This window comes from Dasypus novemcinctus, chromosome 17 (assembly GCF_030445035.2).
Source record: "Dasypus novemcinctus isolate mDasNov1 chromosome 17, mDasNov1.1.hap2, whole genome shotgun sequence".
Classification (NCBI taxonomy): Eukaryota; Metazoa; Chordata; class Mammalia; order Cingulata; family Dasypodidae; genus Dasypus; species Dasypus novemcinctus.
The window spans coordinates 85,527,673-85,550,802 of record NC_080689.1 but is presented as its reverse complement, the minus strand read 5'-3'; the positions used below and the strand labels follow the sequence as shown (position 1 = coordinate 85,550,802).

Genomic DNA, 23,130 nt, shown 5'->3' with positions numbered 1-23,130 from the left:
TGCCCGGGAAAGTGTATTGTGAGGATGGAAATGTTCTTTCTGCATCGTCCATGGCATAGCTACTAGCACAAATGGCTGTTGCGCTTTTGAAAAATGGATAATACTACATTGTGCTGCAGATGCCCTGAAGGTGTGGTGCTCAGAAATAAGAATTGAAATCATGAATGTTCCAAACTTATAGACAATTCGAGATCCTGCCAGGCCGAAGAGATGTGAACAAAGTGTATAGAATTTGGAGTCAAAGCACTTAAAATCTCCAGAATATGGTTTCCTATTCTCTAGGTGTGAAACTCAAAAATTCATTCACCTCTCAATCCTTCCATATCTCATATGTTTTGAAAAAGTCAGATATGGCTGCTTTTCTTTTATCATGACCAATCAAAATGCCATGATCAGACTTTAAAGGCTTAATAAGAGGTGAGATTTATTACTAAATGAAGACTTATTATGAAATCTTAGTAAGAGGTGTTCTCTAATATAATTTTTTTTAATGATTTTTTTTTTAAGATTTATTTATTTAATTCCCCCCCTTGCCCGGTTGTCTGTTCTCTGTGTCTATTTGCTGCGTTTTGTTTCTTTGCCGCTTCTGTTGTCATCAGCGGCACGGGAAGTGTGGGCGGCGCCATTCCTGGGCAGGCTGCACTTTTCTTTTGCGCTGGGCGGCTCTCCTTATGGGTGCACTCCTTGCGCGTGGGGCTCCCCTACGCGGGGGACACCCCTGCGTGGCGCGGCACTCCTTGCGTGCGTCAGCACTGCGCATGGGCCAGCTCCACACGGGTCAAGGAGGCCTGGGGTTTGAACCGCAGACCTCCCATGTGGTAGACGGACGCCCTAACCACTGGGCCAAGTCCGTTTCCCACAATTTTATCCATTTACAGTCCTGTGAACATTTTCCTGAAGGGTAATGGGGTATTTTCCTGGTTTACTGAGGTATACTTGACATACAATAAACTAAATATATTTAAAGGATATAACTTGATAAAATTTTGACATATACCCATGAAGAAATGAAGCTGGCATTTTTTAAACAGAAAGCTGACATTAGCAACTTTTTAGTGTTAGAGAAATCTAGGAAAACACACAAATGGACACACGTTCTCACACATGCACCTTGAGAATCATACACACACACATCAGGAAGCTTCTTTCTGTGGAGAGGTTCTCTAGACAAAGCCAACAAGGAATATTCATTGATCATCATCTAGATTTTTCCTCAGCAATTGTGTGAGGAGAGAATACATACTATTGTTGCTTGCTCTTGGAGCCACCTGCAGTTGCAGAAAAGAAAACACTATAATGATCACAACTTGCTATGTTGTGTTTGTAGAAGGCTTTAGAAAACCAGATGGGAAAGAGGGTCAAGTCAAGGAAACCAAAAAGCAAGTGAGGGGACATCTGAGGAGAAGGCATGAGGTTTTCCTGTATGATGTATCTCTCCATTTTGGTTGGCATTTAAAAAAATTCTTAATCCAAGAAGAAAATATGGCTGCTAAGGAAAAACTTCCTTTTATAATCTAATGCTTCCATTCCTGGTTGTCCTTTTGAAACAGAGATCGGCAGGTCAAAACAGATGCCAAGTGAACACAGTCCCCACCAAGGAAATTGTACATATCATCTATAAAGTAATGGTCAGCTTTAATTGAACGGAAAAAGAAAAATACAGAAAGCAATGGTTCTAAAGGGAAACTTACCTTGGAATTAGGTGGGGCTTCCTCTACTGCCCTGGCTCCCAAGTATCTCAGCAGGCCCTCTGGGGGAGCTAGGAGGATAAAGAGTAATAGTCAGTACATTGGAGGTGTTGCCCTTGGAGTACTCTGAAGTTTTGCTTGACATGGACAAAGGGTTAGAGTAATATAGAGCAGGTATTTAACAAGGATAGTGTGAGCTGCTGATGAGTAGAAAAAGGGAAGCAAAATGGAGGTGGAGGAATAAAATGGGATGCAGTCCTTGACTTTGTAGCTAATGACATCCCAAAGCAATGTGAAATAATCCAAAAAAGTTACCAAGTACATGCTTGCGGCGGCTTGCTCGGTCGGTAGAGGTGGGGTCTGGCTGCGGACGAGGGGTCGGTCCAGCTCTGGACGAGGGGTCGGTCCCACTTGGGACGAGGGGTCGGTCCGGCAGCAGACGAGGGATCGGTCTCACAAGGGGTTGCGCGGTTCGGCTGACGGGGTCGCCCGGCGAAGCCGGCGACGAAGGGGTCGCCCGGCGAAGCCGGCGACGAAGGGGTCGCCCGGAGAAGCCGGCGATGAAGGGGTCGCCCGGAGAAGCAGGCGACGAACTGGGGACAAGGGAGGCCAGGCCCTTGTCGGGGGCTCTCAGGACTGGAGGGTGTACGGCAGAAGAACCACCGCGGAGACAAGGTAAACACGCAAGTCCAACTTTATTGAGGGAGAGGCAACAGTTTTATAGGGGCTGGGGAAGGCTGATTGGTCGAAGCCACGCCCTGTTCTGATTGGTTGCCGTGAAAGGTCAGTGGGTGGTACTGGATGGGGGAGGGGTGGTGGTTAGGGATTGGCTGTTGCTGTTACTGGGGGAAGGGGCAGGGTTTAGGGATTGGTGGCTGCTGTTGCTGGGGTGGAGGGCAGACTTGAGTTTCCCGCCCACGCCTGGCTGTTGCTGCTGTCGGGGGAGGGGAAAAGGGCAGACTGGAATTTTCCGCCCTGCGCCTGCGCAGGGAGAAGGAAGAAGGGTGCCGCCCCACAGGCATCGTGTGGCGCCATCCGGGAGGAAGGGCGGCCGCGGAAGCATGGCTGCCGAGAAGGGGAGACCCGAGGGCACTCTGCGCCCATGCCGAGCTTCCTTCACGGGTGGCGGTGAGTCCGACCAGCCACCCTATTATGGGGGCAGCGACTTGGCCTGCCGCGGCTGCTCCCCCGCCAGGCCAGCAAACCACACTGCAGCCCGAGGGGTGACCGCACATGCTATTGTTCAATGATGGATTATCATTCCTCCTGCCATTTTGAAGTCCAAGTAAAATGCTACTATCACCTTGTCCTGTTACAAAATCATCAGTATCCATGGTTCCACATATGTCATCTCTCTCTTTTTTTATTTAAAGAGGTACCAGGGATTTACCTCTGAACCTCATTCATGGGAGGCAGGCACTCAACAACTGAGCTATACCTGCTTCCCATTTTTCATCTTTTGTATGGGATTTTTTTCTCTATTTTTAAAAAAATGTTACATTCAAAAAATATAAGAGGTCCCCATTTACCCCCCACCCCCCTCACCCCACTCCTCCCACATCAACAACCTCTTTCATCATCTTGGGACATTCATTGCATTTGGTGAATACATTTTGGAGCACTGCTGCACCACATGGATAATGGTTTACATTGTAGTTTACCCTCTCCCCCCGTCCACTCAGTGGGCCATGGCAGGACATACAATGTCCAGCACCTGTTTCTGCAGGATTTTGCTGTTATTTGTACATGAGCATTTTATTAGCTTTCTAAAGTTTAATAATAGGGTAATTGTTTTAAAGACATTTTATTTATAAATGTCTTTTTATTGTGGGACTCGATTCAAGTCTAGGCAAAACATTCTGTTTCATTTTTTTTAAATCCTTTATCATAAAGATACTCAGTTATAGAAGATTTGAAAATATTTAAATACTGCCACTTAAAAATTGACCACTATAAATCATGTAGTATTTTTCCTTCCAGTCTTCCTTTTCTATACCTTGAATGCTTATTCATTGAATGTGATGGATGTCCATCTTTGTACTATCCAGGCACCAATTTGATAGTTAATTATTAAGGGGAGACATGAGTTGAGTGCTAAGGCTCTAATGCAGTTATAAAAGTTGCAGCAAGGATGATATACACCAGATCAATAGCCAAATGGTAACTTGAGTTCTTATTGGTCACTGTCCCTAAGGCATGCAGCAAACAGTGCCGAGCATTTCTAGGACTCAAGATGCTGATGTTATGAAATACGCTAACATCTCCCAGTTCCTATCTCTTTGGGCTGTAGTGTGGAGGACTGACTTAGGTAAACCAGATTGTGCTTGCAATCATTCAGAATCTGAGCTGAAAAGGCATGTGGACTTTCTATGTGCATTTCACCCTATGTCAGTTCACAGTCTGCAGTCAGTTTCCCTTGCTGGCATGGTGTAGAATCATCGCATGGCCAAGTGATGGGGCTAGATTATGGCTGCAGCATCAGGATCAGGGACACTCCTGTTTGAAATTGTAGGCTAATTGTCTCTGCACCTCCGTTCTTCTTCAGAAGAGTGGGAATAAACAGTCATAGTATGGTTGTGTTGAAGGTTGAATGAGTAAATATATGTAAGGGGTGTAGTAGTGGTTTTTTTGAGAAGTTGACGCTGGCAATTGTGCTATATAGATGGGAAACAGCTTCTCCACCCTCACCTTCACAATCTCATCTCAAAGACTCTAACATAGATATCTCCAGCCCCGGTACACAAACCCTCACCACCTAAAGGGAACACAGCTGCCTACAAGGACTGTAGAAGATGGCCATCACTGAACTAGAAAATAATCACATCCCCATTCCTCATTCTCACCTGGAAGCTGGAATCAGGGTGGTTCTTCAGAGTAAAGCAAGCGCACAGTCCCTGGGAATTGAACCCAGAACCTCATACATGGAAAGCAGGTGTTCAACCACTGAGCTACATCAGCTCCACCCTGGTTTTTTAATTATCTAGATTTTTTCTGAAGTTCAAAAATGCATACCATTTTCTCTTGTACCTGAGGCCACCTGTAATTATATTAAAGAAAACACTCAGGATCAGATCATGCTGTGTAGTGTTGACACAGATCTTTTGCACTTTTGGTACAGATGGGAAACAGTGGTTGAGTGAAAGTTCCCATAAGTAATTGTAGCAGACACACATGGAAAGATACAAACTTTTCCTAGATAATGCATCGCTCATGTCTATTTTGGTTGGCACAAAAAAATCTTACTCTTAGAAGGAAAAACTGCTGCCAATTAAAAAGCCCATATACTTGATTCCCTGGTCTTGCTATTTGTAAATAACAACTTGACACAGTAATAGAATACTCCTTAAGTAAGGAAATTGTATGTGTCATCTATAATGTACACGGTCAGAATTTTCATATCTGAACTCAATTGAAAATGAAAGGAATAAGTAAAGTGACAATTTTCTCAGACAAAGAAAGGCAACCTTACCTTGGAATTAGATGGGGTCTCCTCATCTGCCCTGTCACTAGGTGGTTCCTCCATCAGGCCAAGGCCTCTCTTGAAAAGGTGGTACACATTCTAATAGTGTTTAAGTGCCCATCCTGTGCTGACCAAAAATAATTTGCTTGCTCACAAAAGCCAAAATGATTGTTAGGGAGGCATCCCCCACTTAAAAGAGCTCATTATCAAAGTTGAATTTTAAAAGTCCCATTCAAGTAATTGTCAAACAAATAAGTTCTCCCTATATACCAAAAAAAAAAAAAAAAAAAAGGCCAACAGAAAGACCTTATATTGCCAGGCCAAACCAGAAGAAAAATGTTCGAGTAAACAAACAGGACTGCTGTTAGCAGCTTAAGCCATAAGAACCAAAGTTCAAAATGCCAAAGTTCAAAAGTCACCCCTAAAAGGTCTAGAACCTCAACCAAAAAGAGGCATGTTCCGAACCAAGAGGACTCACAGACAGGAACTCAGGGCTTTTGGGGAGATGGCAGAGCTGAAGGGGCTTTTGCCTTTACCATGCTTAAATCCAACAGTAGCTCCAGAGTCAGGTTGGTAGGTACTTAGAATCCTGTTTCTAACACTATGTAATGTCAACTGAGAAATAAACTAAGCTGCAAGGCAACAAAGGCACTTATTTAGGGTCTTAGAGTTGCAATTAGGGGAGCACAGATTCAGGTAGCAATCCAAATCATGTCCCATCTTTGTATTTCCAGGCAAGGGGCTTTAAAGAAGACTTGAGAAGTTGTTTGTAGTTGTAGTGTATTTGGGGTATTCAGTATTCTGTATTGTCCTTCAGATTAGATAGTTAACTGACTTCTTTATCTTGTGTGTGTGTGTGTGTGTGTGTATGTTTTAATGGTCAAAGACCAGAGAAGAAATACTTTCAAATATTAGCATTAGAGTATGGATGTGGCTCAAGCAGTTGAACACCTGCTTCCCACATGGGAGGTCCTAGATTTGGTTCCCGGTGCCTCTGGAAAAAAACAAAACAAAACAAAACAAAAACCAACCAACCAACAATCAAACAAAAGAAACCAACTCAGGGGAACCGATGTGGTTCAGTGGTTAAGCACTAGCTTTCCACATATGAGGTCTCAGGTTTAATCCCCAACCCCAGTACGTTAAAAAAAAAAAAAAAAAAAAATTAGCATTGGTATTTTTTCAGTGGTGAGCTTGTGATTTTGATTCTCTTTGCTATGCCATCTGAAGTTTCTCAAATAGTATGTTTAAGTTGCATAGAGAAATAACTATTTTGAGTGCTAATGACACCTGTAAAAGTCAAAAGGTCGAATGTTCTTCTGAACACTTGCCTTGAATTGCTTTTCTAATGCCTTACCCAGCATGTTTTTGACAGCAGCTGTTATGTTCAAGGCCAGAAGATGAATGTGATTGGGAACATGGACATTGGAATTACATGTTCAGGGCTGATTCCTGACTCTGCTTCATGTCAGCTGGGAAATTTACTCAATTGTCTGTGTCTCATTTCCAGATCTGAAATACTGAGCTAGTACCACTGGCCTCATCGGCTGCCCTCAGAATTAAGTAATGGTCCTGGCTCAAATTAGAGACACAATCCATATTAATTTATTGATATATCTAGTGTTCTTTTTCTTATTATTCACCTGTTTGCTCAGTTACTTTTCTTCATATGGTAATTCATAACTGTAATGTATAAGTATTGTGAGACAAAAGTCATCCTAAATTCCAAGAGCAATACCCACATTGGAGTTATGACCTTTTTCTACCCTCCCAGACAGATATTTATGGACACCAAAGGCAGACTGGATAAACTGGGGGCACAATAATAGTGCAGTTGGCACACTGTTCTTATGTTGTGCTAAAAACTTCTGCCAAAGGACTAGGCCCAAACTGAGTGTGAAATACTAAAATATCTGTCTGGAAGACCAGAGCATGGAATATTAGAAACTACTTCACAACAGTTGTGAATTAAAGGCAGCCAAGGCGTCTTTTGTTGTTGTTGTTGTTGTTACTGTTTTCAGGAAAGTTTATTACCAACCCCTTAGGAGGGCACTACAAATAATGGGGTTAGAAACCCAAACCAAACCTTGAAACAGTTGAAAACAGGCCTGCTAGAGAGCCAGATGGCCCCAAGTCGTCAGGGAAAGGAAGTAAAGGAGAGGCATTCTAGACGGTGACCTACCCTGGAGCCTGGGTCTGTATATTAGTGTGACTATTCTGGGGAAGGGGGGGCGGGCAGAAATCCTCACCTCCATAACCCCAGTGTTGCCCTGGATCGTGGCGAGGAAAGGCAGAAGCAAGCACTGAGGGCACAGACCTTACTGAGTCTAATCTTGGCATCACTGCCTCCAAAACTGTGAGACAATAAACTCCTTTAAGCCAACAAATATGTGTTATATGACATGTCAACCATGGTGTACTGAAACAGTTCCTTTGAAAAATCCTCTTGCCCCAAAGTTCCTGAGGGGAAGAACTGATGCCCTGGAGGAGGTGGCTCACCCACAAGAAGAGTACCTATCCTGACCCAGCCTCCTGTCTCTACATTTCTATCCTTGATGCAAAATATGAGGTAGTTTCCCCCACATAAAGGCCTTCTGAAGTATCAAGGATGTCCAAATTTTTGGCCAACTTCCCCCAGCATCTTCACAATACCTTCTGCCTCATGTGAGTCTTCCTGTGGGTTGGACTACCATTCCAAGTGACCAGTGGTCTGCTTGGCTCCTCTACTGGCTCAGAACCTAAGACATTCCAGACCAACTGCCAGATAACAGCTATGCAAAGAATTAGCTTCACCTTTAACTGAACTACCCTGGAAGAACAGTTAATGCTCATCAACTGGCAAAGTCACCCACCTGACTGAGGTTTGGTGAGTTAATGAATGAAGTCTCCCTGTTCCCAATTATCTCCCTGACTAAATATTTGAACAACTCTCTTAGTGTGGGGTCCGTACCTTTCCTGCTGAAGTCTTTCACATCCTAAGAGTACCCTTTCTGGAAGATATGGGCGTTAGACTTTGTGGTTCTAATATGTATTTTACTGATTACTAGTGATGTTGAATGCATTTTCATACTCCTGCTTATTCTGAACTCACTGCAGAAATTATGATTTATGGTTTACAAAGAGGGGACATGGTGAATCGTTTGTACTTTGAGATGTCCACATCCTTAGAGAACCCAATCCTGCTGAGAGTAATCCCCAAGGGAGAACAAACACACAGCCCTGTTCTCAGAAATGCTTCATGTTCCTGCATCAAGAGTCCCCACTAAGAGAAGAAAGATGGCTGTTCTTGAAGAGGGGGTTTTCACCCCCATACTCCATGAAGGCCAGTATCCCTCAGAGGACCCCAGAAATTCTTACATATCTAGGTCAGCTAGATCTCAACCAAAGCCCTCTTCATATTGTATCAATTAACCCAACCCAGTCTCACAAGAGAGAATGATGCTTCCACCATGAGTTTTCACAAGGCTTTATCTCTTTTTAGGAGCAATGACAACAGCAGATATGTAGACAATGAGGACAATAGTGAGCTTTCAGAAAGGAAAACATCAAGAGCCCACTACATAAAATGCAAAAGATGACCAGTTCTATTCAGTAAACTCACCACAGCCTTGGGATTCAACTGACCATCCAGTTCTTTTTTGTATCTCACCCCAACTACCTTCTGAGTATTCAAAAGATAGAGTTACAGATGTGAAAACGCAAGATTTGCAGTGAACCCTCTTGAAGTGGGCTGGTGGACGAAGTGGATACTTTGGTGTGAATTCATGATGTTGATTCCATAAATAGATACAGGATTAACTACAAGGCAGTTAGAATGGAAGTTTGCATGGTGTTGCCTGTCTAAGCTGGACTCAGTCTTCCTCCACCCCCAATGCATTGTTGACTGTGAAGTGCTGCTTTCTTTTCCAAGTCTAGAATCAGAATAGTGACTTCATTGCCTGAGGGTGAAACATCAGAGGGTTCCCTTGCTTCTGTGGCAGCCGAGGAATGTTGCCTTTATGGTGACTGGATTTGATTAAGCAATTCCTTGAATTCCTTGAATCTATTTTACCCCAGAGATCACATCGAAACCCCTTTCTCTCTGGATCTTCCTCTGGGGTACCACAAAAGCTGACAAACTAGACCAATGGCCATTCTGACTTACCTTCCTTGTGGACCTCTGGGGCAGCCTGGAGGGGGCTGGGGCTGAACACCACTCCCTCTGCAGCGGTGGGAAACAGGTGTATGAGCTTGTGAAGGTGCTTGCTTTGGTGCATGAGGTCACAGGAGTGGTCTGGAAGTTCTGGAGGGAGGTGCTTTCTGAGCTTTGAGAATGGAGGTTTCTCATCAGAACCCAGGCCTGGGGAGGAAGGAAGAGAACCATCCACTGACCCCCAGAATATATGCACTCCCAGTGCCATAGGAACCTGTCTCCGACTTCTGACTGCTCCTTAGCTGCTCCTTAGCCAAATATGTGCAGGATGCAGGCACATCAAAAGCTGTGGCTCAGCCCCCTGGCTCCTCTGGCAAGTCTGGACTTTCTGATGCTGGAAGATGGAGTTTGTCACAAGGGAGACAGGACCCATTGGGGGACACAGCCACCATCCTCTACTCTGGCATCAGCAAAGTTGGCATCCACATGGGACAGGGTGCCCTCGAGCTGACAGCAGAAACAGGTGAACCATTGGGCTCAGATGCTTTGGAGTCTGCTGAAGGTGGCATCTTTGCGGTTAGGGCCTGTGAATCCCCCACCTTATCCCCTGGGGGACTGGGGAGAGCCACTCAGATCTAAAGAGCAGAAGGCGTCAGTCCTGTTGTGGTGGAGGTGACTATGGTGGGGGGGAGGACAGGCTAGGAGAAATGGAGTTACCATCGGACCCAGCAATCCTGCTTGTAGGTATTTGTCCAAGAGAGTTATTTTTCACTTAATAACTTGTATACTGATGTTTTAGCTACTTTATTCCTATCTCTTAGAAAAAGGACCATTTGGGTTATACAATTTTTCTGGAATTCCTTTGGAATTCTTTTTTAGTGGTTGCTCTGAGAATAATACAGGTATCACAGTCTAAAAGAATTAATGTTTTACCCACCCAACTAAAATGTGGACACCTTACAGCCATAGGAATCATTTAATCCCCTCTTTGCTGAAGTGGTCTTCTGAGTTCCCAGTCTAGGGTATAACTTCTGCAAACATTTTGTATTTTTATAATTTTTCAAAATTCATTCATATATTTAACAATTTAACAGTTGGAAAAAAGTTATTCTTTCTCCCCAGATACTCACCATTCCTGATCCACATCTTTTATTCCTGAAGTTGAAAGCTTCCTCCTTGAATTATTTCCATTTAGCCTGAAGTTCCTTTCCCATCTTTGTAAAGCAAGTCATCAGGTGATGAATTCACTTGTTTTTCCATCCTCTCCTTCTGTCTTTATTTTGCCTTTAAACCTTAAGCAACTTTTGATGACTGCAGTATTCCTGGTTGAGGGTTTTTTTCTTTTAGCCCTTTAATGATGTTTTTTCACTCTCTTGTGGCCTCTATATTTTCTGAAGAGAAATCAAAGGCCTTCAAATTGTTATTCTTCTACAAATAAATTGTCAAATTTTCTGACTCCTTTCAAGATGTTTTTCTTCATCTTTAGTTTTCAGCAGTTTGATTATGATGTATCAGGGTGAGATTTTGAGCCCCTTGGATCTCTCTTTCATAGAGTAGTGTTCAGTCATTTCTTCCCTTACCTTTTTATTGGCACCAGCCTCTTTCTGCTCAACCCAGTCTTTCAAATGAGTATTAAAACTTTTAGTATTGCCCCACAGATCATGAGGCTCAAGTTTTGGATCAATTCTCTCTTTCTCACTCGCTCTCTTTTCTCAGATTATATTATTTCTACTCATCTAAATTCCATCTCACCAATTCATTCATCCCTTACTTGTCTTCTCTAATTGGGATTGCTCAATGAATTTTTTTAAATTTTCTATAACTTTATGTTTAGATCAAAAGTTGTCATTTACGTCTTTTCTTTGTTTCTTTTTCTCTGCTGAGAACTCCTATCTTTCCACTCAATGAAAGAGAATGCCCTTTGATGGAGTTGGATGGAGATGTGACCTCTCTACACACGCCTTTTCTGTCAATTTCACTGAACCTGTGGTTGGGGCTGGGGTTGGTGTGTGCTCAGGAGGCTTGGGTCTCTGGACCATGTGCCAGCTGGGCCCTGAGCCTCAGCAGAGTAGCAATACCTACTTTCCAGTTCATTGGACTTACCCAGGTCAGCTAAAAGGGAGGTGAGGCTAGCCAACCACCACACCAGGGTGCCAAGAGAGTCTACAACTGCAAATGGGATAATACAGTCCATCAGCCATGTGGGCTGTAAGCCCCCTCTCAGTTTATACTTGGAGTGGACATTTGCCATCCCGGGGCCCACAAGATGGAGGAAGAGAGTATGGAATGGAGTGGATTTGCTGGTATTCTACTTTAGAACTATTGTGATTCTAGCATTGGAAGAAATTGTATCCTTTATGTCAATACAGTGGCAACAGGGGTTGCTGAGGGCAGGGAGATGGAAGAAGAGTTGTGATATGCAGATATTTTTGGGATTTCATTCATAATACCTGAATGGTATTATGGGGACAGATAGAGGACATTGTATGTCCTGCCATGGCCCACTGGATGGACTGGGGGAGAGTGTAGGCTGTACAGTGTAAACTGCAGCCCTTGTGGCCTAGCAGTGCTCCAAAATGTTTACAGCAAATGCAGTGACTGTTCCATGCTGATGAAAGAGGTTGTTGATGTGGGAGGAGTAGGGGTGGTGGGGAGTAGTGTATTTGGGAGCCTCTTATATTTTTTAATGTAACACTTTGTCTGATCTATGCATCTTTAAAAACAAAAAGGACAAAATAATTAAGGAGAATATACCTTAATCTCATTGAGCATAGACAGAACAACTGTTTTGTCTGATAAATCCTTCTGTGGTTAATTTAGAACAGTGTCTACTGATTGAGTTTTCCCTTAAGAATAGGTCAGGTTTTCCTAGTTTTTTGTATATTATATAGGGTAAATTTGAGTGATATTTTGATAAGCGTGTTTACATTGTCAAACTATTTCAAGACTTGTCTTGGCTAGCTTAGCCACTTAATGATTCCATGGGAATTTGAGGACCAGCTTTTCCATTTCTGTAAAAAAAAAAGTCTACTCAATTTTGATTTTGAATTTAATCTGTAGTTTCCTTTGCGTAGTATTGACATCAGAACAATAGTTAGTCGATGAACAATGGACATCTTGCTATTTAATTAGGTTTTCAGTGTCACTCAGCAGTGTTTTCTAATTTCAGTATATAAATGCTTCACCTTTTGTTAAATTTTTAGATATTTCATTCATTAGAGGCTATTTGATTGGAAGTTTTAAAAAGTTCCATTTAAGATTGTTCTATGCTGGATTATAGAAACAAAAATGACTTTGCATTGTGTATCTTGTATCTTTCAGTTTTGCTGAATGCCTTTATTAGTGCCATTACTATTCTTGTGGATTCTTTGGGATTTTGTTTGTAAAAGATTAGGCCATCTGTGTTTCTAGAAATAGCTTTACTTCTTCCTTTCCAGTTTGGATGCCTTTCATTTCTTTTTCTTGCCTGATGGCTCTCTCAAGAACTTCAGGACAATGATGATTAGCAGTGATGAAAGTTCACTACCTTATCTTGTTCCTGATCTCAGGGAAAGACAGGTTGCTACAATTTATGTAGATGGCATGCAGCTGCTAATGGAGTTAAATGACTTCCACCAATGACCATCCACTCAGTGAGCAGTAGAACACCCCCAGGGTACAGGAAGTCTGGGAGTGCATTTCTGAAGTCCTGGAATTTTAGCTAATTTTAGGAGGCCAACATTCTAATCATTTTGAATGGCATCTCTCTTGTTAATGTGTATGTATTCAGGTGTTCATAATGAGATCATGATATGATATAGCTGAAACATTTTTATGTGGTCCTAAATTTTAATATTCTGTAAACCATTTTAAATGATGTTTTTTATTTGTAGAGGTTATTTCTAAAATAGTGCTTTTAATGTAGCAAGGACAGGTATTAAGGACAATCCTTGGGGACCATGGAAAATATATAGATTGCTTTGGGGGTTGTTGGTATATGTGCCTGAGGATAGTAATAAAGCTACTTGGTGCTATATATGTAGTCCAGATATACATACCATTTTTCTTATGTGATTAGGAATCAAAACAATAGAAATTAAAATGTTATTTAAAAATGAATCACCATTGCTAAAGCCAAATATGTTTGAAAATAGATTAATTTAAAACTAAATAAAAATAATGCTGAAATTTATGACTCAACTATAATGTATACAGAACAAAGAAAATTCAATATAAAATAAGTATAAGAAACCAAAATCTAATAATTGTGGAAATAAAGTGCATATAAATATATACGAACAAAGTGATTCAGAAATGAAATACATTTCAAGACATACAATAAAAAATACCCTTAAAGATAGTTGGTTCTGGAAATATATAGACCTTTTTCAGGGAATGACTAGATTTTGGCAAAGTGGTTTTAGCTGTTCCACATCAAGACAAGAGCATACATTCAAAGGAGGTATTCACTAGTCAGATGCAGAAACAAATAGACAATAACAGGTGCAATAGAGGTAATGATAGTGAAGACCCATATTTAAGAGTGGTAGAAGTACAGAACCCAGCAATATCGGGAAGAAAGCTGTTATATATATTTTTAATTTCAAAGAAAATTTGGATAGAGACAGATCTGTGTTGTTGGGAAAGCTATTTTGAATCTTGTTTCTATCTACAAATTTTTTTTTTTTTAAAGATTTATTTTTATTTCTTTAATTCCCCTCCCCTCCCCTGGTTGTCTGTTTTCTGTGTTTTTTTGCTGCGTCTTGTTTCTTGTTTCTTTGTCCGCTTCTGTTGTTGTCAGCGGCACGGGAAGTGTGGGCGGCGCCATTCCTGGGCAGGCTGCTCCCTCCTTCGCGCTGGGCGGCTCTCCTTATGGGTGCACTCCCTGCGCGTGGGGCTCCCCCACGCGGGGGACACCCTGCGTGGCGCGGCACTCCCTGCGCGCATCAGCACTGCGCATGAGCCAGCTCCACACGGGTCAAGGAGGCCCGGGGCTTGAACCGCGGGCCTCCCATGTGGTAGACGGACGCCCTAACCACTGGGCCAAAGTCCGTTTCCCTCTATCTACAAATTTTTAAAAAATCATATGAAATACCAACAGAAAAAATATTGATGTTATTTCCAGTACAGGTAAAGAGCAAAGTAAGGCTCTTCTTTTTGATGTACATTATGTAGTGAAATGTACTATCTCAAAAAGAAGGTAAAAGCATTGATGAAAGGAAACAGTATATGAGAGAACATCATCAATGAGATAGGGGGAAAAAAAACCCTCAAAAATGAAGGGACAGAAATCAGGGAAGAATAAGAAAAAAATGGGGAAAAAAATCATTTCATGATTTACATATAAACTAGAAGAAACAGTGAAAAGGTAATACCTAAATAGAAAGAGAAGTTAAAAAGAAGAAATTGCTTAAAAGAAATTTAATATAATGTAAAAGATTTGAGAAAAAAATGGCAAAAGTTTAAGATCAGCATAGAAAGGCCAATATATGAATACTGCAGTGTTTGAATGAGAGACTAAAAGCAAATACTTGCAGCAATTATTAAAAATTATGACTCCATTTTTTCTGGAAAGACTTATTTGAAGCTCCATAATAAAATTACACACTGAGCATTGATACAGAAGGTCTAAAGATAAGGCAAATTTTAGTGAAATTACTATGGTTTAAAGAAAACAAAACCATTTATTAGAGGAAAGCATGCGGCATTATGGAAAGAATATTAGAATCTCTTCAACATTTTTGAGAACAATATTTTGTGTTATGTGAAAATGGGGTAATGTCTTTGTGGAAGGAAATGTGACTGATGGTTTTATCCCCAGCAAGACTGAAAAGAAAGTAAAAAAGACAGTGAATTCGAAGTTATCCTGCTAGACCAAGGGTGATGTTATTGCCATAATCCCTTCCAGGTGAGTAAACAGATTTCAGCAAATGAAACATCTGGAAGACATTGTCCTGAGGACAGAAGTTAAGCACTAAATTTTCAGTTACTTGTTCAACTATCAAACATTGAGGATTCTATGAGAGAGTAGTGACCTTGGTGGGAGCCAGGAGGGAGACCAAATTTTATAATTAATTTAGCTCTAACTTTGTTTAACATGCTGATCTAAATACATGTTTAATTTTTTTTGATAAATTAAGAAACACAAGTAGTAGGAGAAAATATTGATTAATATAGTAATATCTAACATTAAATGTAAAATGTTTCTCTAAAACTCAATCTAAATTTATCTAACTAAATTCTACCAAAATTTATTTGGGTATGGGTAGAAGAGAATAAGCACAGAGGCATCTCTAAACACCATATGATCTACAGCTCTTCTAAGCTCAGGCTGGGGCCTCCAGCTTAAGGCCTTTGTAGCTGTCAATGGTGGGATCTGCAATAAAAGCACAGGATATAGAATCACCGGGTACACAGAGACAGATGGAGGAGGGGTTTTGCTGGTGAATGTTGCGGGACTCAGAAGGTACAATAGACCCTGGAGAAGCAAAGTTGGCCACCGATACCTAGGAACCAGATCCAAATGGCACTGAATTCCTATTGCTGCTCTCGGCTTAAGGTATCGTCTGTGGCACAGTGTCTGTAAATGTCCAACTGAAGGGATTTAATCTGTTTGCTTTGATGGGTGCCCTCAAAGTGACTCTTCCCTGAAGAGTAAGTTTGACTGTAGGGCTCCAGGAAGAAAAGGCAGAGTCTTATATATCTGACCAGGTGAGAAGCAGGACATCGGAAGGATAGGTATGGAAGTGATAACCCTGCTTCCCCAACCCCTGTCCCCTACACAGTCCAAGTCATGACTGCATCCTCACATTACTATTGGACAGGTTCCTTTTTCTCTGTAAAACCTAGTTTCATTTTAAAACACACCAAAACTTACCTGTGCTTTTCGGTTAAAAAACAGTTAGGCTCTAGTACTAAAATCATAAGTTTTCTTACATTAGTATATTCCAACATGAAAACATTACAGAAGACACTCCTTTTAACAAGATGCTATAAGTATTATGTTTATCTTTAATTAATTATGAAAGTAAAAAATAAATAAAAGGAACATAAGTAACTTGCAATTCTACCCATTTCATTCATCCCAAGTGAGCTCTTCATTGACCATTCTTTCAGGTTTGTATGAATTATACATACCTAAAAAACTTCTCAAGAACCACAGCTTGAGGAAAGGTGGCATGAGCTGACCCAGGGATCTGAACAGGACCCAGCAGAGGCTGAGAACCCTCAGGGCTTGGGCAACTGCCAGTCAGGACTTAAATTTCCCCCTAAGATGGAAACTGGCCCAGAATACCTACCCTACCTGCCTGCGAGGGACCCCAGAGTGCCATTGTCCTTATTATGGATTGAATCAGGTCCGCCCATAAAGTCATGTTTTTGTCCTAACCTCCGCTCTTACAAATGTGAACTCATTTCTAAGAATGCCAAAGATCATACTAATGAATGTGAGTCCAACTTTAATCAGGGGGCCTTAATCTAATATGACTGCAGACCTTATAAGAAGAAAATTAGGCACATTCAGGCACAGGAGATAGGAGTCAGAGGGCCAAGAAATGGAGGCATAGGTTCAGTTATGGATTGCTGGCAAGCTGCCACCACCTTCAGAGAAAGCACAGTGCAGCCTAAACCATGATTTTGGACTTCTAATCTCCCAAACTGTGAGACAATCAATTCCTCTGTTTGAGCCAGCTGGTTACCAGTATTGATTAAAGCAGCCCTGGCAAACTAAGACAGCCTAATATACCCTTTTGCCAGAGACCTGAGTTAGTGGCATTTAGGTTCACTCCACCCTGTTCACCATACTCATTAATAAACAGGAGAGGCTTTTGTTGACTGTAAGTGGATTATGAGTGCAAACTTCACTTCAGCAGGGCTGAGGTGTTGAACTAATCCAGGGCCGATCTTCACAAAGAATGCAGTGTGAGTGCACATAAGGCTTAAAAGGGGCTAGTGCCCTCTCCTGCAAATTAAGGAGCCTTTGGAGGCTGTGGCTTGTATAGAATGAGGTTTTGTTCCCTGAGAAGAGGCTGTGAGGATATACTCTACTTGCCTGTGCTTATTTTTGACCAGCCAGTTCTTGTCTCCACCTCCATGTTCACCCTCATTTGTGGCAACGCCAATGTTCTCCTTAGTTTTACTGATTTTCCTGAAGTGCCAAAGAGAAAGTTAGGAAAGAAATGTAATGTGTGTAACTTAATTCCCTTCCCCTTTTCATCCTATTCACTCCACATTCACATTTCCTTTTCCTCTTCATTTCTTCGGTGGCTTCTGGGTATTCTAGGAAAAGAGAAATTATGAAAAGAGACTCCTCCTTCACCTCAAACAGTGTACTAAGCTGTGTAAGGAACAGAAAACACTTGATTGTCCAGAGATACCATTTGCAGGAACATACCTGGGAAGGGAGAGTCCAGCCCAGAACCAAGTTCACAAGTGCCCTCCAAAAGAGTGGCCCAAGGCACCTGACTCCCAGCCCAGCTCCCGCCCTGTTACATTCTGGTTTACTTGAGATTGTGCATGCTGCATAGTAGGTTTGGAAATGATGGAAATGCTAAAAAAGCAGTTGAGAAGGATGTAGAAAGTTGTTATAAACCTTCTCAAACCCATGACCTCAACTTCCTAGATGAGATCAAATCCTTCAAGATGAGTATCATAAAAAGAGGAGAAGATGGGAGAGGTACAAAGAGAAGTTTATGAACAGGAATAGATGAAAAAAGACAGAAGACATGAATTACATGCAGATCGTCATCCCCGTGTCTGAATCATCTGACTTGATGAAGAATGCTTCTGAATGTACCATGGCAGTAACCATGATGGGGCATCCTTGTAAAAGGAAAGGAAAATGTTAGGGTTGAGGGGAGAGCTTGAACTATTGTTGTTCTCACCTGGTTATGACCTTATCCCAGCACATAATTTTGTCCTTATCACAACATTGCGTTCCTTGGGCCTTGATTGCTTCACCTTTACCATCTAAGTTTGGTCTAAGATCTCCACAATCCGTTTTCCAGTCCTCACATACTCTAAATGTAGGGAAGACTGTCCACCTTTTCCCTCTGAGAAGGCAATCGCTTTGTCCATGTCTTCCTGACCACGACATTATAGTATCTCTTACTATGATCTTACTGAAATAGGAAAAGAACAAAGCAGATCTCTAAATATTTCCTTTACTTTCTGATTTCACACCCCTCTCCTCCATCTCCAATGCAGAAGGGGTAATGCAACTGCTCCCAGGAACTCTCTCCCATTGGGTACTTCCTTGAACATTGTTAGTGACTTGGATTGTTACCTTCATCGCTGCTGGTAGAGCCATATCCCCAATCCACAAGCCAATTGGAGGTACTGTTTAGGAACACAGATATCACCAAGAAATTTAATTGAGAGAATGGCACACCAGACCCTTCCTTTTCCAGTTGAGACCAGGCTGGCCACCCAAGATCACCTGAACTCTTTACCCTGGGTTCTCAGACCTTCCCTGAGCTCTGTGGAGTCAGAGACCTTCAACAGGACATTGGAAACAGTATGCAAATGAAAGAGAAGTGGGGATGGAATTCTTTCTCAGCCTCTCACTCTCCCATTTTGCTGGACTGTTACAGCACAAGCCTCCAAGCTTATCACCCTGAAAGTTGGACTATTGTGGATGTGGTCTATGTTAGAAGAGTCCAGTGGGTTAGATGAGTTCAGCGGCAGGCTCTGAGCAGCCTCCCAGGAGATGTTTTGTGAGGATGAGCATGTTCACTCTGCATTGTCTATATCATAGTTACTAACACACATGGCAATTGGGCTTTTGACAAATGGACGACATGGACTTGTGCTGCAGATGCCCTGGTGGTGTGGTGCTCAGTAACAAGAATTAAAAATGACAAATGTTGCCAGATTCATAGAAGATTAGAGATTGCCAGGCAGAAGAGGCATGATGAGATTGTGCTTTGGTATCAAACCACCTAATACCTCAGTGCCTAGTTTCCTGTTTGGTACTTTGCATTTCTGCAAAATTAATTCAGCTTCTAAGCCTCTCTTTTCTCCTATGTTAAAAACGACAGCTATGGCTGCTTTTCTTTTATCATCGTCAATGAAAGTGCCATTAGGGGCAAGGAGAGTGCTCTACACAGGCTATACTATTCACTATTAAATGAATTCTTCCCATTAAATCCTAATGACAGGGATTTTGTAACACAGTATTTTCACTTGGAGTCCTTTGAACATTTTCCTGGGTTGTTATGGGATATTTTCCAGGTTTATTGAGGCATACTTGACTTACAATGAACTGTATTATTTGAAGTATATAACTTGAAAATATGGACATATGTATATGTCCTTGAGGAAATTATTATGGGATTGCACAGGTAATTGTGCTGGTTATAGGAGAGAAATCTAGGAAGGCACACAGCAGACATAGGATCTCACATATGCACATTGGCAATCACATTCATTACACTGAGAATCACAGCACATACTCATATACACACACAACACTCACATGAACACAAACCCATGCCATCTACACAGAAACCAACTATTCAAGAAACATCACTCTAGTTCTTGTCTGAAATACCCATTTACTTCCCCATACCCAAATCCTTGTTCCTACCTGGGAGTTTTAATCAGGGGGCTCTTGACTGAAGCCAGCAAGAAAGACCCACATTTCTTGTCATGTAGATTATTTTCCTCAGCCCACCTACCATTGACACTTTCTTTTCAGGCCAGCTGCAATTACAGAAAAGAAAACACTGTGAGAATTATAAATTATTATGTAATGCTAACAGAAGGATTTTGTCCTCTTGGTGACTTTAGAATACCAGATAGGAAAGAATGGTCAAACAAAGGAAAGCCAAAACCGGTGCGGGGACACCTGTGGAAAAGAAATGAGTTTTTCCTCACTGATGCATCTCTCAAATCCATTTTGGTTGACAGAAAATTCTTGATCCAAGGTAAAAATATTGCTCCTTAGGGTGGGCCTAATACCATATAGTCTGTAAGTTGGTGCTGCCTTTGTGATTTTACTCTTGAGACAGGAATCAGCTAGTAATAGACTCCCATTGAAGACATTCCCCAATCGTTTTGTGCATATCACCCATAATGAACATGGTCAGATTATCCCAACTGGATTAAAAAAGAAGGAAACCAAGAAGGCAACAGCTTGATCTCAGACAAAGAAAGGTGACCTCACCTTGGAATCAGATGGAGCTTACTCTACTGCTCTGGCATTCAGAAGCTCCTCCAACAGGCCCTCAGGGAACTAGGAGGACAGAGAATAACAGTCAGTAGCTTGGTGCTGTTTCTTCTGGATTACTAATGGTGTTTTGTTTATCTTGGGCAAGGGATTTAGAGTATTATGGAGGCAGTTATCAACTAGTATAGAGTGAGCTGCTCAGGAGTGGAAAAAGCAAAAGGGAAGAGCAGGAAAATAAAAGGAAGCAGTCCTTGGCTTTGTCATTAAAGACATTCCAAAGCAACTTGAAATAGTCAATTTACAAAGGGTAGGAAAATACATGCTATTGTTCACTGATGAATTCTTATCACTTCTGCCTTTTAAAAAATAAGTCAAACTTTTATTTATGGATTTGTAGGGTAAAACCACAGCTCGTGCCTCATGCATACAAATATGTCATTTTAAAAATATTTCTATTTCTATTTTGAGCCCCCATTTGGTAGCATATGGGAAACAGTCTCAGGCTACTGCAGGTCTCCTTCTGTGTTTCCCCGGGGGCCAGGAGTTCCAGGAGACTTACAGGATATCAAAGCATCAGGCTGGAGCATCTGCCTGTTTCCCTTGATCTTTACTTTTCAGTCTCTGTAGGCCAGTTCTGCATACTTGTCCCCAGTGTAAAGATTCATCAGGTCTGTCAGCTGTCTCTCAACCACTTCACTTGCCTCATTGCTGGGTAGAGGAAATCATCATAATATTTTAGTCTCCTATTATATGCTGGGTACTCAGAATTGTTTCAGGCCCCTTTGCATAGACAGGATCACATACGTAATTTGTGGGGCCTGGTTCAATATGAAAATGTGAGGTCCCATGTTTAAAATGTATTAAGAATCTCAAGACGGCTACAAGCATTAAACCATGCACAGGGTCCTGTGTGACTGCAGAAGTCACATGTTTCCTGATGCTCAAACACCATGCTGGATGCCAAGAAAAGCATGATTCTTCCTCCTAAGACAAGCATAGGGCTCTGAGTTTTCAGTAACTGGACATTCTCACTCTCCTACCAGCCCTTATCCTGAGATGCAAGTGGCTGGTCCATAGGACATATTGCCCAAATTGTCTTCTTTCTCTCTTTCTCCCTCCACATAAACACACATGGGTACTCCATCAAGTCTGGGAGTGTGCCAGCCTGCCTCTTTTCTATTCTCAATATCTTCTTCAAAGGGAAGAACATTCTTTAAGCCCTGAGACCTTTAGAGCTTGTACTTTTAAACAAAGCAAAACAAAAAATGAGCAGCCTATGTTAACTCAAACCCCTTTTCTTTCAATACTATTCTGTCATTTGCTTTAAAAACCTCTTTTGAAATTCAAAAGCACTGTTTTGGTCTTTTTTCTCTCTTTTGCCTTTGGAGTCCCTTTCTGGAGTGAGTAAGCATATAAAGGCCAGTAAGCATATAAATGCTAAAGCAACTGCAAAAGAGCCAATGGGTAAGATAAAGGGGCAATAACACTGGTTCTTAATTTACTGATGAGAGGGCTAAGTATGTTGCCCAAGGTCATGCAACTAATTAAGTGGCAGAGGTGGGATTTCAGTTTATGTGGTTTAGTTCCAGAGTATGGAATCTTAATCATAATGCTCTACTGCCTCTTTTAGTAAGCTCTGAGAAATGACAGCTTCATTATTGATTATAATGTAAAGTAGCAATAACAAAAAAGCTTCATTATTTACTGTGATGATAAAGTAGCAGAAACAAAAGGATATCCAGATCATTAAAACAAATATATTTAAGGTACAAGGAAGAAAAATTGGTTTAGCTTGACATTTATTAGCTCGTCACCATCTTTAACAAATGATTAATACTAAAACAATAATAGAAAGTAGTTAATAATAATTGATAATATAGTTTCTCTCATTTGTATTTTTTGAAAGAAGTTGGGAGTTTACGAGAGAATCATGTGTAACATACAGAATCCCCATACAACACCTGGGGCGGTTTGATATTATTTATAAATTCCAGAAAGGGATATTGATTACATTTGTAAACTGACCTGTTCCTCTGGGCATGATACCCTTTGACTGACTTAAATTCAAAGACTTTGCATTTACTTGATTAAATCAAGATTAGGGCTTTGATTTGACTACATCATTAGGGTGTGCAGCGTTGAGTTCCCCACTGCCTTGGTGGGCTGATAGAACAGACTCTTAGACAAAGGGAGGCACACAGAGAATATACACAGAGGGAGAGAGACAGCTCCATAGACATGGCAGGGGCCCTGGGAAGAGAGAAGAGCTGTTCCCCTGATAGTAAACAGCTGACCTTGTGAAGAGACTAGAACTGAGCCTGGAAAGAAATGAGCCCTGAAGAGAGATGAGCCTTATGGCAGCCTACGCTAAGATCAGAAGAAGCTAGACCCATGGAGCCTTAAGAGGAAAGAGGAAGGCTGAACCCTGAAGAGGTCAGCAGCCATCTTGTTCAACATGTAGTAACAGACATTTGGTGAGAAAATACCACTTAGGGTACCTTGAGTTGGACTCTTTAGGGCCTTGTAACTATAAGCTTCTACCCCAAATAAATACCCTTTAAAAAACCAGAATATTTCTGGGGCTTTGCATCAGCACCCCTTTGGATAATACTACCCTACCACAAACATCCTGCATCGTTGTGGAATGCTTGTTATAATTGATAAAATAACATCCAAATATTACTACTAAGTATGGTCTAAAGCT

General features: G+C 41.5%; 1 protein-coding gene and 2 long non-coding RNA genes across 6 annotated transcripts in view; 1 reads left to right on the top strand and 2 right to left on the bottom strand.

Moving 5' to 3' along the window:
* Positions 1-1,739: 1,739 nt before the first annotated feature.
* LOC131274053 (uncharacterized) lies at positions 1,740-7,850 on the bottom strand. Of its 2 annotated transcripts, XR_009181261.1 has the most exons (4): positions 7,801-7,850; positions 5,158-5,270; positions 4,532-4,725; positions 1,740-1,759 (listed from the first exon to the last, which is right to left on the bottom strand). It is a non-coding gene; the product is annotated as an uncharacterized lncRNA (long non-coding RNA). The 2 variants fall into 2 exon arrangements; XR_009181262.1 differs by lacking the exon at positions 5,158-5,270 and having other exon boundaries at positions 7,801-7,837.
* A 3-nt stretch (positions 7,851-7,853) lies between these two features.
* The window catches only part of LOC131273793 (protein IWS1 homolog), a 119,928-nt gene continuing 104,651 nt past the window's right edge, over positions 7,854-23,130 (top strand). The window contains exons 1-2 of one of the 3 annotated variants that reach the window (XM_071208958.1): positions 7,854-8,014; positions 8,630-9,803. In XM_071208958.1, the coding sequence (XP_071065059.1) occupies positions 9,767-9,803 (37 nt within the window). In that variant the 5' untranslated portion in view covers positions 7,854-8,014; positions 8,630-9,766. The remainder of the gene's footprint in view (positions 8,015-8,629; positions 9,804-23,130) is intronic. The other 2 variants (XM_071208957.1, XM_071208960.1) reach the window with 2 other exon arrangements.
* On the bottom strand, positions 17,255-20,492 carry LOC131274056 (uncharacterized). The gene is made up of 3 exons (XR_009181265.1): positions 20,424-20,492; positions 19,845-19,960; positions 17,255-17,405 (listed from the first exon to the last, which is right to left on the bottom strand). It is a non-coding gene; the product is annotated as an uncharacterized lncRNA (long non-coding RNA).